The 15,056-nt window shown below is 41.8% G+C and overlaps 1 protein-coding gene and 2 pseudogenes across 1 annotated transcript in view; all 3 read right to left on the reverse strand.

Annotated features, from left to right (window-relative positions):
• Positions 1 to 318, reverse strand: part of UBTD2 (ubiquitin domain containing 2) — a 58,771-nt gene extending 58,453 nt beyond the window's left edge. Inside the window, exon 1 of the mRNA XM_061129470.1 lies at positions 167 to 318. Within this exon, the coding sequence (XP_060985453.1) occupies positions 167 to 236 (70 nt within the window). The 5' untranslated portion in view covers positions 237 to 318. The remainder of the gene's footprint in view (positions 1 to 166) is intronic.
• A 5,977-nt stretch (positions 319 to 6,295) lies between these two features.
• On the reverse strand, positions 6,296 to 6,368 carry LOC133046881 (U6 spliceosomal RNA; annotated as a pseudogene).
• Positions 6,369 to 14,226: 7,858 nt separating this feature from the next.
• LOC133046539 (protein archease-like) lies at positions 14,227 to 14,829 on the reverse strand (annotated as a pseudogene).
• Between the last annotated feature and the right edge of the window lie 227 nt (positions 14,830 to 15,056).

Here is a 15,056-nt window from a genome sequence, read left to right on the forward strand (position 1 = left end):
GGCGACCCGGCGGCCGGCCGGAAGCGGAGCGCGCGGAGTGACGTGGAAGAGGGGATGACAAAGGGGCGCGGGGGCTCCGGCCGCGAGGCCCGCAGGGGCCGGGACAGGTGGCCAGGCCCGGCCGGGAACAATGGGGGGCCGAGGCTGCCCCCTGGCGCTCACCTACCTCCGGTGCCCTCCGAGTTCTCGTTGAGGCTGCCCGAGGAGTCGTGCTGGGCGCCCACACACCCGCCCATGGGGGCCCCCGGCGCCTCGTCCGCCACCTCCAGGCGCTCGTCCGGGCCCGCCGCCGCCTCCGGTTCCTCAGGCGCCGCCGCCGCCGCCGCCGCCGCCGAGCTCCGGACCAGCGCTCCGCTCCGCTCGCCCGCCGCGGCCCAGCCTCCGCCCCCCTCTCCGCTCCACCCACCGCCTTGGCTCGGCCCCTTCCTCCGCGCCCACTTCTACCTCAGTCCCCGGGCCGCCCGCCCAGCAGGCCCGGCCCGCGCGCCGCCCTCGCCTCCGGCTCGGCCTCGCCAGGCTGAGGCTGGCCCATCCCGGGCGGGCCGCGGCGCCCACCTCACGCCTTCACAGCCCCGCGCTCCCGCGTGCAGGCGAGCCCCGCGCCGGCGCCCCGCGTCCGCCAGACCCCATCGGCCCCCGCCCCGCGGCGCCGCCCTCCGCATCGAGGCCTGGGCTCCGCCGGGCCCTCCTGGAACGGCCGGGGGGCGGGGCCGCGGGAGGCCGCGCGCTGATTGGCTGCGGGCGGGGCCGCGGGCGGAGGGGCGGGGCGGGAGGCGGGGAGGCGCGGAGGGGATGCGAGGCGGGCGGGAGGGGGCCCCCAAACCCGAGGGAAGAAGCCGGGAAAGCGGGCGTGGGGGAGGGAGAGGGAAAGACGGGAATGAGCAGAGAAAGCGACGGAGGGAGAGAGAGCAGGACAGGCGGAGCAAAAGTGAATAGGAAAAGTGGAAAGGGGCGAAATCGAGTTTCTGACCCCTCCTCGAGCGTCCTCTCCTTCTGGTAGACGTGGGTCGGGGGCGGGCGGGAGTGGCGCACGGAGGAGTAGTGACGGAAGGCTCGCGGGCGGGTTCCCACGTACCCAGCGGAGGGGTGCTCCTGGCTGAAGATTCAAGTCCCAGCACCTTTTGGATCTGTGTAGAGTCCAGTGGGTTGCTATCCCAAGTCCGGGCTTCTCCTTGCCCGCCCCATCCCCCTGCCCCCTGCAATCTCTGTGCCCCATTACTAGACGTAGAGGCAGTCTTTGTGGTTGCAAACTGGACTGAGATTACAGAGGCAAGGCATCCGGGGCTGCGAGAGATAAGCGTGGACCGTAGTTCAGGGGGGCGTGGGTTTGTTTCCTCCTCACAGGATTATTCAGACACAATGCTACTTCTCAAGACCCTGCCTTTAAGAGTCCTAAATCGTCCTTAGAACAAATTGAAATGTAAATAAATAAAATACCCTGCTTTTTCTAAACTAGAATTTGGTACACTGACCACGCCCGACATTCTTGGCCGTTGCACTCCCAGTCTGAAGCCAAATTGTTAATGGTCCCTCTAGAATTGTGCCAGGATGCCTTAAAAATTTTTTTTATCACCTGGCTTGGGTCTTTCTAAAGCTTACTTCTGCCTAAGAGCTGTTTTAACTATCTGCTCCATTTTTATAATCAGATTTCTTTTTTTAACGTCCTGGGTCAGCTTTTGCTTAGCATTAAAGAAAATTTTTCAAGTAAAATACCTAGGAAAGTGGCTCTATGCAGCTTAGAATTTGCATTTAAATATATTTTCATACACTGCTGGTGGGAGTGTAAATTGGTTCAGTCTTTTTGCAAAGCAATTTGGATTGCAGATCAGGAGACTTAAAAATGTTCATACCCTTTGACTCAGGATGGGAATGTAGCTCACAGAAACAGTCCAAAATGGAGGCAAAGATTTCAGTCCTTGTATTCATTTGACAATCAGATTAAAACGAATGTCCAATAAACAAAACCCTATACTTACATGAAAACAAAGTGCCTTGTGAGAAATAGAAGTCTGCTATAGTAAATTTATACTGACTAATGAGTGTTGTCCTAGGTACTCATGAACATTCAAGGAGCTTATATACAAGTGACATCTTTGTGAGTTTTCAGAAGGTGCTCTGATATTCAGATACTGTGTCATAAAGTCTTCTATCTGTTCATCCTCAGCTAAGTATTCATATAGCCAGACAGACATCACTTCATCACTTCCCCAAAGGAAAGAACCTGCATACTGATAGCTTCAAAGGGATTGCTTTGTCCTAAATTTTGCTCTAAACCAAGAAACCAAGTCCTGTCGGACTCTGCAGCCCCATGGACCATAGAGTCCATGGAATTCTCCAGGTCAGAATATTGGAGTGGGTAGCCGTTCCCTCCCTCCTCCAGGGGATCATCCCAACCCAGGGATCGAACCCAGGTATCCCACATTGCAGGCAGATTCTTTACCAGCTGAGCTGCAAAGGAAGCCCAAGAATACTGGAGTGGGTAGGTTATTCCTTCTCTAGCAGATCTTCCCAGGAATTGAACTGGGATCTCCTGAATTGCAGGTGGATTCTTTACCAACTGAGGTATCAAGGAAGCCCAAGGAGCACTGAGGATTTGGCAACCTTGAGGAGAGAGCAATGCCATTGAGAAATCCTTAGCTGTAGATGTTCTCCACCTTGCTTTCATCTTAAAACAGAGACACATTCCCAGGAGATAGTATTAGGGCTGCTAAGGGCCCTACAGAATCTGATACCTGACCTGTACTAGCTATATGACCTTAAATTTCTGTATAGCTCAGTTTTCTCACCTGTAAAACTGGACCAATAACATGCTATAAACGTTGTGGGAACTCATTAACTCTCCTCTTTACTCTGTTCTAGCATGACCTGTCTAAACTCACTGCATGAACCAACCCACTTAAGATGTTCCATAGAAACAAGCCTTCTGTGTGTGTGTGCTTTTCTGGTTTTTAATGACATCTTTATTAAGATATAATTTATATTCCATATATTTCACCAATTTAGAGGGTAGGATTCAAGTAAACAGTGGTGCCACTGTGGAAAACAGTACGGAGATTCCTCAAAAAATTAAGAATAAAACTGCCATATAATGCAGAAATTCTACCTCTAGATATTTATCCAAAGAAAATTAAAAACACTAACTTGAAAAGATGTATGTACCCCATGTTCACTGCAGCACTGTTTACAATAGCCAAGGTATGGAAACAACCATAGTGTCATCAATGGATGAATAGATAGAGAAAATGTGGTGTATATATACAATGGAATATTATCCAGCCATTAAAAAAGATTTTGTCATCTGTGATAACATGGACCTTGAGGGCATTTGCTATGTGAAATAAGTCAGATGGAAAGATAAATACCATATGATCTTATTTATATGTGAAATCTAAAAAAAAAAAATCAAACTCACGGAACAGATAGGTGGTTGCCAGAGGCAGCAAGTAGGGTGTTAGCAAAATGGGTGAAGGAGTCAAACAATACAAACTTCCAGATATAAAATAAATAAATAAATCATAATGATGTAAGTCACCTTAAATCATGCATGATGGCTTTAATTAATACCATATTGCATATTTGAAAGTTGCTAACGGACCTTTCATACAAATGGAGTCATATGAAGTTTTTTGTGACTGGTTTCCTTCATGTGGCATAATGTTTTCCAAGTTCATGTTGTAGCATGTATCAGTACTTCATTCTTTTATGACTGAACAATATTCTGTTGTGTGGATATACTACATTTTGTTTATCTTACATCAGCTGATGAGCATTTAGGTTGTTTCCACTTTTGGCTATTATGAATAAAGTTGGTATGACATTCATGTACAAGTTTTTGTGTGAATGTAGGTTTTCAATTGTTCTGGGCATATACCTAGCAGTGAAATTGCTTGCTCATATGGTAACTCTAAGTTTCTGAGGAATTGGCAAACTGTATTTTCCAAGAAGATCATACCACTTTATATTCTCATTAGCAATTTATAAGAGGATATAAAATGGTGCAGCCATTTTGGGTATGTAGAATATCTCATTGAGATTTTGACTTGCATTTCCCCAATGACTAATAATTGCTTACAAAGGTCCATAGAGTCAAAGCTATGGTTTTTCCAGTAGTCATGTATGGATGTGAGAGGTGGACAATAAAAACGTCTGAGCACCTTTTTCATTAATGCCGTCAAACTGTGGTGTTGGAGAAAACTCTTGAGAGTCCCTTGGACAGCAAGGAGGTCAAACCAGTCAGTCCTAAAGGAAATCAACCCTTGGGTTGAACTGATTCATTGGAAGGACTGATACTGAAGCTGAAGCTCCATACTTTGGCCACCTGATGCGAACAGCTGACTCATGGGAAAAGACCCTATTGCTGGGAAAGATTGAGGGCAGGAGGAGAAGAGGATGACAGAGGATGAGATGGTTAGATGGCATCACCGACTCAATGGACATGAATTTGAGTAAGCTCCAGGAGTTGATGAAGGACAGGGAAGCCTGGCATGTTGCAATCCATAGGGTCACAAAGAGTCAGACATGACTGAGTGACTGAACAACAAGAATATCTCATTGAGTTACATGCATTTCCCCAATGACTAATAATGTTGAGTGTCTTTTCATGTACTTACTGATGATTTGTATATCTGCTTTTGGAAAAATGTCTACTAAGATCATTTGCCCATTTAAAAATAGGATTATTTGTCTTTTTATATTGAGTAATAAGGGTTTTTCATATATTCTGATAACACATCCCTTAGCAGATATATGATTTGCAAATATTTTCTCCCATTGTGAATTATTTTCTAATTTTGTTGATAGTGCCCTTTCAAGCATGAAAGTTCTAAACTTTGATAAAAAGTTTATGTTACTGGGACTTCCCTGGTGGTCCAGTGGCTAAGACTCCACACTCACAATGCAGAAGGCTTGGGTTGGATCCCTGGTCAGGGAACTAGATCCCAGATGCTGCAACTAAGAGTTCACATGTCACAACCAAAGATCCTTTATGCCATAATGAAGACTGACGATCTTGCATGCTGCAACTAAGACCCAGCACAACCAAATAAATATATTTTTTTAATCATAATTTCTCAGAAATTCTGATTCAGTAGGTCTGTGGTGGAGTCATGGAACCAGCATTTTTAATGCAGGCATCAGGCATTTCCTGAGGCAGTTTGGTCCACAGATGGAATTTCACAGAACACATGTTCTTGACAAAACTTGATTCTCCATATTCTCTGCCAACCTGTTTTTACTTTAGTCTTTTTCATCCTCTAGAAATGGCACTATAGTCCATCCAATTTTTCAAGTCTCGAACTTAAGAGTTATTAGTGATTCCCCCATGTTCCTCACCTCTTGCACCCAGCCCATTATCAAATCCTTTATAGTCTATCCATTAAATATATTCTGAATCTCTCCTCTTTTTCTGTCTCTGTTGCCACCATCATCTCTCACTTTGGCTGCTACAATATTCTCCCAACTTGCTTTCCTGCACTCTTTCTTGCCTTCTCCTATAATTCATTCTCTAGTCAGCAGCCAGCATGATTTAAAAAAACTTTAACAACAAACCTGCACATACTTAGAGTGTATACCTTTATAAGTTTAACAAATATATACACCTGTGAAACCATTACCACAATCAATATATTCATTCATCACCCCCAAAAGTTTCTTCATATCCCTTGGTAATCCCTGGATGCAAGAGGCAAGGAAGATGGAGGAATCACTAATAACTCTTAAGTTCGAGACTTGAAAAATTGGATGTACTATAGTACCATTCTATAGTCCAATTTCTGTAATCCTTGTTCACTGTATCTTCCAAGTCACCTGTCCCCAGGCAATCAGTCATCTGCCTTATGTCACTACAGATTACTTTGCATTTTCCAAAAGTTTCTGTAAATGAAACCACACGATATGTACTCTCTTTTGTATGACTTCTTTCATTCAGCATTATTACTTTGAGATTCATCCGAATTTTAGGGTTCATTCCCTTTTTTTGTCATCCTTGCTCAGCATGTGTGCTAAGTCCCTACAGTTGTGTCCAACTCTTTGCAGCCCTATGGACTGTAGCCAGCCAGGCTCCTCTGTCCATGGGACTAGATTAGGACTCTGCACATTCACCACCAAGGGCCCAGTTTCAATCCTTTTTCAGGGAAATAAGATCCCAGAAGCTGCCTGGTGCAGCCAGTTAAAAAGAGAGATGAAGAGAGAGTAAAAATAAAAAGCAGAGTCCAACCCAGGGATCCAACCCAAGTCTCTTATGTCTCCTGCATTGGCAGGTGGGTTCTTTACCACTAGTGCCACCTGGGAAGCCATCTCCTTGTGCAGGGGCCATGCTAATCTTCTTTGTGACGTTCCAATTTTATTATATGTGCTGCTGAAGCAAGCACTAGGGTTTATTCCTTTTAAATACTGAATAGTTTCCCATGGTAGGGAAACGCCAGTTTGTCCAATCACTTGTTGAACTTTTGGGATGTTTCCAACGTTTCATGATTACAAGTAAAGTTGTAAAGTCTATGTATAGGCACATCTTTTTCTTTTTACTGGCTAAGTGCCTAGTAGTAGAATGAATGGAACATATAGTCATGTTTTTATGTTTTGTTTTGTTTTTTAAAGAAGCTACCAAACTATTTTCCAAAGTGGCCTTATCATTTAGATTCCCATTAGTATTATGTGAAAACTCCAGTTCCTCTATGTCATCACCAACACTTGGTTTGGGTCAGGTCTAATAGCTTAGTTGGTAAAGAATCTGCCTGCAACACAGGAGACCTGTGTTCGATTCCTGGGTCAGGAAGATCACCTGGAGAAGGAAATGGCAACCCACTCCAGTATTCTTGCCTGGAGAATCCCATGAACAGAGGAGTCTGGTGGGCTACAGTCCATAGCATCACAAAAGTTGGACATGACTGAGAGACTAAACCACAAGCACCACCAATAAGTGTTTAGTGACTATCTCTCTGTAGTTTCAGTTTTTGCTTTCCTAATGACTAACGACATTGAACATCTTCTCCTGTTATTATTTACCATTTGTGTATCTTCTTTTGTAAAGTGTATGGTCAAATCTTTTGCCCATTTGTATGCTGAGTTTCTTATTCTTGAGCTTTGAAAGTTCTCTGTATTTTCTGGATACAACTCTTTTATCGAATATTTAATTTGCAAATTAGTCTTTGCTTTATATTTTTACTCTCTCTCCATCTCTCTTTTTTAACTGGCTGCTCCATACAGCTTCTGGGATCTTAGTTCCCTGACCAAGGATTGAACCTGGGCCCTTGGTGGTATATGTTCAGAGTTTTAGTCGCTGGACCACCAGAGAATTCTCTTTATTCTCTTAAGAATGTCTTTTGAAAAAACAATTTAAAAATTTTAATGAAGTACAGTGTGTTCTTTTGTAGATCATGTATTTATTTGGTGTCATATAAAAAAAATTTGCCTAAATCAAAGTCAAAAAACTTTCTCCCTTTTTTTCTTCTTGGCCCTTTATAGTCTGGGGTTTCACATTTAGGTCTATTATCCATTTTGAATTAATTTTTGCATATTATGTGAGATATGGATCAAAGTATTTTTTGTGTGAATTTGGTTTTGAATATAAAAATACATCTATCAATATTTAGCAACATTTGTTGAAAGACTCTTTTCTCCACTGAACTGCCTTTGTACCTTTAAAAAAAAATCTGTCCAGTTCTTAATAGTTAAGACATGGAAGCAACCTATATGTCCATTGACAGATGAATGGATAAAGAAGATATATAGATATATATATATACACACAGTGGAATACTTGTTGTTTAGTCATTAAGTCACAACTGACTCTTTAGTGACCCCATGGACTTGTAGCTTGCCAGACTCCTCTGTGCATGGGATTTTGCAGGGAAGAACACTGGAGTGGGTTGCCATTTCCTTCTCCAGGGGATCTTCCCGACTCAGGGATTAACCCTTGTCTCCTGCATTGGCAAGCAGTTTCTTTACCACTGAGCCATCAGGGAAGCCCACAGTGGAATACAACTCAGACTTTATGCCATTTGCAGCAACATGAATGGACCTAGAGATTATCATACTAAGTGAAATAAGTCAGAAAGATATCATATGATATCACTTACATATGGAATCTAAAGTATGATACCAATTAATTTATTTATAACATGCAAGCAGACTGACAGACATAGAAAACAAGCTTACAGTTACCAAAGGGGAAAGACGGGGAGGGACAGACTAGGAGTTTGGGATTAGCAGATACAAACTATCATATATAGCATAGGTAATCAACAAGATCCTACTGTATAGCACAGGAAACTATATTCAATATCCTATAATAAATCATAATGGAAAAGAATATACACACATAAATGTATATGTATATACATGTAACTGAATCACTTTGCTGTACACCAGAAACTAATACAACATTGTAAATCAACTGTACTTCAATTTTTTTAAATTTTTTTAAAAATTTTTTAAAAAAGATTTATCCATATATGTGTAAGTCTATTTCTAGACTCTCTACCCTGTTTCACTGATTTATTTGATATTGATACCAAGATCACATTCTGCCTATCCAGTAATAAGTCTTGAAATCAGATTGTATTAATCCTTCAACTTTGTTTTTTCCTTTCAAAGTAGTTTTGACTATTCTTTGTTCTTTGCAGTTCCATGCTAATTTTAGAATCATCTTTTCAATGATTTTTTTAAAGCAAACAATACCCTGTAGTGATTTTGATTGAATTAACATTGACTCTATAAATAGACTGGGAAAATTGACACAGGAACAATACAGAATCTTTTGAAGCAGGAACACAGTATATATATTGTTTATATCTTTTTTAGTCTTTAATTTCTCTCAATAATGCTCTGTAATTTTAAGTACACAGGCTTTTTTTCTTTTTTTGGCTGCACCGCGCCACTTGTAGAATCTTAGTTCCCTCGCTGGGCACTGAACCCAGGCTCGCGACAGTGAAAGCACCAGGTCCTAACCACTGACTGCCAGAGAACTCCATAAATACACAAGTCTTGTGGGTCTTTTGTCAGATGTATCCCTAGAGACTTCATTTTCTGATGTTATCAATAACAATAGTGTTTTTATAGCTCCAATTACTGCATGTTTGTTGCTAGCATATGGATATACAATTTATTTTTGGATGTTGATATTGTGCAATCTTGCTAAATCATTGGTCACTTCTAGTAGTTTTTTAGAGATTCCATTGGATTTACTAAATAGATGCTCAGGTTATCTGTGGATAAAGAGAATTTTACTTCTTCTTTTCCAATTGGTATATGCTTTTGTTCCTTGTCTAATTTCATTGGTTAGTAGGCATGACAATGTACAAATATCCTTACTTGTTCCATTCCACTTCACCATTAAGTATGATGCCAGCTCTAGGATTATTTTTAAATAGTCTGACAAAATACACATAATATGCTATTTATCATTTTCAAGTGTTCAATTCAGTGGCATTAAGAGCATTCATGTTTTGGAAACATTACTATGATTTGGTTTCAGAACTTTTTAATCTTCGCAATAGGAAACCTGGTGACCATTAAGTAGCCAGTCTCCATTCCTCTTCCTCCAAGCCCCTAGAAACCTCTAAAATGCCACCTAGCTCTATGTTTCTTTAAGTTGGCTTTTCCTTTTGTTGCTGAGTTGTAAGAATTAGCTGTAGGTTTTTAATAGATGCCCTTTTTAGATTGAAGAAGTTCCTTTCCATTCATCAGTTCAGTTCAGTCACTCAGTCATGTCAGAATCTTTGCAACACCATGAACTGCAGCATGCCAGGCCTCCCTGTCCATTACCAGGAGTCCACCCAGACCCATGTCCATTGTGTCAGTGATGTCATCCAACCATCTCATCCTCTGTCGTCCCCCTCTTCTCCTGCCTTCAATCTTTCCCAGCATCAGGGTCTTTTCCAATGAGTCAGCTCTCCACATCAGGTGGCCAAAGTATTGGAGTTTCAGCTTCAACATCAGTCCTTCCAATGAACACCCAGGACTGATCCCCTTTAGGATGGACTGGTTGGATCTCCTTGCAGTCCAAGGGACTCTCAAGAGTCTTCTCCAACACCATAGTTCAAAAGCATCAGTTCTTTGGCACTCAGCTTTCTTTATAGTCCAACTCTCACATCCATACATGACCACTGGAAAAACCATAGCCTTGACTAGATGGACCTTTGGTGGCAAAGTAATGTCTCTGCTTTTTAATATGCTATCTAGGTTGGTCATAACTTTCCTTCCAAGGAGTAAACGTCTTTTAATTTCATGGCTGCAATCACCATCTGCAGTGATTTGGGAGCCCAGAAAAATAAAGTCAGCCACTGTTTTCACTCTTTCCCCATCTATTTGCCATGAAGTGATGGGACCAGATGCCATGATCTTAGTTTTCTGAATGTTGAGCTTTAAGCCAACTTTTTCACTCTCCTCTTTCACTTTCATCAAGAGGCTCTTTGGTTCTTCTTCACTTTCTGCCATAAGGGTGGTGTCATCTGCATATCTGAGGTTACTGATATTTCTCCCAGCAATCTTGATTCCAGTTTGTGCTTCCTCCAGCCCAGCATTTCTCATGATGTACTCTGCATATAAGTTAAATAAGCAGGGTGACAATATACAGCCTTGACGTACTTCTTTTCCTACTTGGAACCAGTCTGTTGTTCCATGTCCAGTTCTAACTGTTGCTTCCTGACCTGTATATAGGTTTCTCAGGAGGCAGGTCAGATGGTCTGGTATTCCCGTTTCTTTGAGAATTTTCCACAGTTTATTGTGATCCACACAGTCAAAGGCTTTGGCATAGTCAATAAAGCAGAAATAGATGTTTTTCTGGAACTGTCTTGCTTTTTCAATGATCCAGCGGATGTTGGCAATTTGATCTCTGCTTCCTCTGCCTTTTCTAAAACCAGCTTAAACATCTGGAAGTGCACAGTTCACATATTGATGAAGCCTGGCTTGGAGAATTTTGAGCATTACTTTACTAGCGTGTGAGATGAGTGAAATTGTGTGGTAGTTTGAGCATTCTTTGGCATTACCTTTCTTTGGGATTGGAGTGAAAACTGACCTTTTCCGGTCCTGTGGCCAGTGCTGAGTTTTCCAAATTTGCTGGCATATTGAGTGTAGCACTTTCACAGCATCATCTTTTAGGATTTGAAGTAGCTCAACTGGACTTCCATCACCTCCACTAGCTTTGTTCGTAGTGATGCTTCCTAAGGCCCATCTGACTTCACATTCCAGGATGTCCAGCTCTAGGTGAGTGTGAGTGATCACACCTTCGTGATTATCTGGGTCGTGAAGATCTTTTTTGTACAGTTCTTCTGTGTATTCTTGCCACCTCTTCTTAATATCTTCTGCTTCTGTTAGGTCCATACCATTTCTGCCCTTTATGGAGCCCATCTTTGCATGAAATGTTCCCTTGGTATCTCTGATTTTCTTAAAGAGATCTCTAGTCTTTCCCATTCTATTGTTTTCTTCTATTTCTTTGCATTGATTGCTGAGAAAGACTTTCTTATCTCTCCTTGCTATTCTTTGGATCTCTGCATTCAAATGGGAATATCTTTCCTTTTCTCCTTTGCTTTTCTTTTCATTTCACAGCTATTTGTAAGGCATCCTCAGACAGCCATTTTGCTTTTTTGCATTTCTTTTTCTTGGGGATGGTCTTGCTTCCTGCCTCCTGTACAATGTCACAAATCTCCATCCATAGTTCATCAGGCACTCTGTCTATCAGATCTAGTCCCTTAAATCTACTTCTCACTTCCACTGTATAGTCATAAGAGATTTGATTTAAGTCATACCTGAATGGTCTAGTGGTATTCCCCACTTTCTTCAATTTAAGTCTGAATTTGGCAATAAGGAGTTCACGATCTGAGCCACAGTCTGCTCCCAGTCTTGTTTTTGCTGACTGTATAGAACTTCTCCATATTTGGCTGCAAAGAATATAATCAATCTGATTTCGGTGTTGACCATCTGGTGATGTCCATGTGTAGAGTCTTCTCTTGTGTTGTTGGAAGAGGGTATTTGCTATGACCAGTGCGTTCTCTTGGCAGAACTCTGTTAGCCTTTGCCCTGCTTCATTCTGTACTCCAAGGCCAAATTTGCCTGTTTGTCCAGGTGTTTCTTAACTTCCTACTTTTGCATTCCAGTCCCCTATAAGGAAAAGGACATCTTTTTTGGGTATTAGTTCTAGAAGTTCTTGTAGGTCTTCATAGAACTGTTCAACTTCAGCTTCTTCAGCATTACTGGTTGGGGCATAGACTTGGATTACCATGATACTGAATGGCTTGCCTTGGAAATGAACAGAAATCATTCTGTCATTTTTGAGATTGCATCCGAGTACTGCATTTCGGACTCTTTTGTTGACTACGATGGCTACTCCATTTCTTCTAAGGGATTCCTGCCCACAGTAGTAGATATAATGGTCATCTGAGTTAAATTCACCCATTCTAGTCCATCTTAGTTCGCTGATTCCTAGAATGTCAATGTTCACTCTTGCCATCTCCTGTTTGACCATTTCCATTCATAGTTTACAGCTTTTATTTTTAATAAAAAATGGTTTGTCAAATGCTTTGGGATAGTTACATGGCTTTTCATTTTTAGTTTATTGGAGAAGGAAATGGCAACCCACTCCAGTATTCTTGCCTGGAGAATTCCATGGACAGAGGAGCCTGGTGGGCAACAGTCCATGGGATCACAAAGAGTTGGACATGACTGAGTGACTAACACTTTATGATGGATTATGCTGCTTAATTTTCAAATATTAAACCTTGGTTAAATCTGACTTAATCACGATGGTTGTCCTCTTTATATACTATTAGATTCACCTTGCTAAAATTATGTTTGGAATTTTTTCATCTATGTTTGTGAAGGATATTTGTCTATATTTATTTTTCTTAACATTTTTTCTTTAGTTTTAGTATCAATGTGTTCATGCATGCTGTTACTCACTTGTGTCTGGCTGTTTGCAACCCCATGGACTGTAGCCTATCAGGCTCCTCTGTCCATGTGATTTCCCAGGCAAGGACCCTGGAGCGGGTTGCCATTCCCTTCTACAGGGGATCTTCCTGGCCCAGGGGTGAACCTGCTTCTCCCCCACTGGCAGGCAGATTCTTTACTACTGTGTCACCCGGTATCAATAGCATTTCAATTTTTTGGAAAAAAAATTTTCTATATTCTTACCTGGAGAATCCCCATGGACAAAGGAGCCTAGCAAGCTATATAGTCCATGGGGTCACAAAGGGTTGGACACAACTCATGAGACTTAGCGTGCATGCATGCAGAATGGTTACTGTTGTGTCACACCAGTGAAATTGCTGGAAATCCACTCCCCAGGACTGGCTAGAAATCCATCCTATAGGGTGCTAGAAATTGTCTTACCAGAGCCATTCTGCTCCGAATACCTGAGAGGGAGTGCCTGGGGAAGCTGTTGCTTGCTAGGTGTTGGCTTCTGTGTATTGCAGGAGCTCGATCTTAAGGAAGCTGCTGCCATTGCAGGAACCTGGTGTTGAAGCAATTGTGTGTCCTAAAGGAGCCGCATGAGAGAAGCTGTCTTGCTACAGGAGCTAGGCAATGCACAGACTGCGCACGTCACAGGAACCTGGCCCGAAGGTGACCCATGCTACCGCAGCCAAGGGCAACTGGGAATTCCTCCTGTGGTGTCTCTCCAGTGCCCTCTACCCTTAAAGCTAAACAAGTGCTTACTGGCAAAGGCACAATATTTAAAAGGCTCAATCCATTTTCACAAAGCAGGCAATGAAGAGTGATTTTAGATTTGAGATGCAATAATTTGATAATTGGCATAATTTTTTTCCCCAAACACAACCTCTTTTAATGTACATATAGAAAATATATGTGTTAACCACATTGGAAGAAAAGCAAAATACTGGTTGTAGGATTTCTCAAATTACATTTTTTCCAAGGTGCTTTCAGTAACAGTACAGGGGCTTCAGTGTCTGTCGGGCTGCTCTTACATCAGTGATCGTTCTTGGGACCAGGCTGGAGGACTTGCATTCCGTTGGAAAGGTGTAAGGCACCTGCTGCTACAAAGGGGAATTAACGAAGGAGAAGCCATACTTGCCACTTAAAGAATTATTTAAAGTTTGATTATTTGGGTAGCAAAGACCAAGGCTGTACCTTGATTTTTCATTTCTGAAAGTTACACTTTAAGTCAAAAAAATTTCTGTTCTGCAAAACTCCATATGTAAATTCTCCATGCAGAGTTTATATCATGGTATTTTATCAAAAGGAAGAGAAAAAAACAGTTCTTCATACGAATCTCTTTTTTTTTTTTTTGGTATCTTAAATGTCAATGGTCACAAAAACTTCTGGCTTCTCTTCATTATAGACCTGCATTGCTGAGTACGTTATTGCTTTGACTTCAGTTCCCTGAGGGTGATTGGACAATGAGAATTCTTCTCCCCACCCAATTGACTGTATTTTGAAATTTCTTTGGTCGATATTAAATACTTTGACTTCCCGGGGTATGAAGAATTCATCAGCACTGAATTTATAAAGCCACTCATCCAAAAAGTGAAACAGAAGAGACTGTAAGTCATCGCCTTGGGTTTCTACTTCTGTTGTTTGCAGGGGCTCCACAGTCCCAGTATCTGGTATGTAAACCAAACATGGCCATTGCACATTGTTTAAAAGCTTCCTCCAGAGTGTCTCCCCAAGCATGTAACTGGACATCGGCTGTATGATCCAAATACTCGTACTTCCGACTGACTGGAGGATACTTGGCCTTGATCGCCTTCTGCTCCTCAGTCAAATTGTAATCTCTTACATCTTCCCCTTTCTGTGCCATGATTGCGGGTTTGGACCCAAACTCCATAATTTCCTACCTAGAAACCTTAAAACCTTATATTTAGCAATGCTTGGGTATAAGAGAATCACATAAATTACAGAATTGCTACATGTTTAGAATCTGTGGTATATTCCCAAGGAAAATCCATATATCCAATGAAAATTTATAGTCCTAAAGTCTATATCAATAAAATTAAACAATAAACTGAATTAAATTAATTTTTTAAATTTCCCCTTTAAGTTAGAAAAAGAACAAAAGAAACCACAAAGAAAAAAATAATAAAGATAAAAGCAAGAAGTAATGAAGT

Source organism: Dama dama, chromosome 25, assembly GCF_033118175.1.
Source record: "Dama dama isolate Ldn47 chromosome 25, ASM3311817v1, whole genome shotgun sequence".
In the NCBI taxonomy this organism is placed as follows: domain Eukaryota; kingdom Metazoa; phylum Chordata; class Mammalia; order Artiodactyla; family Cervidae; genus Dama; species Dama dama.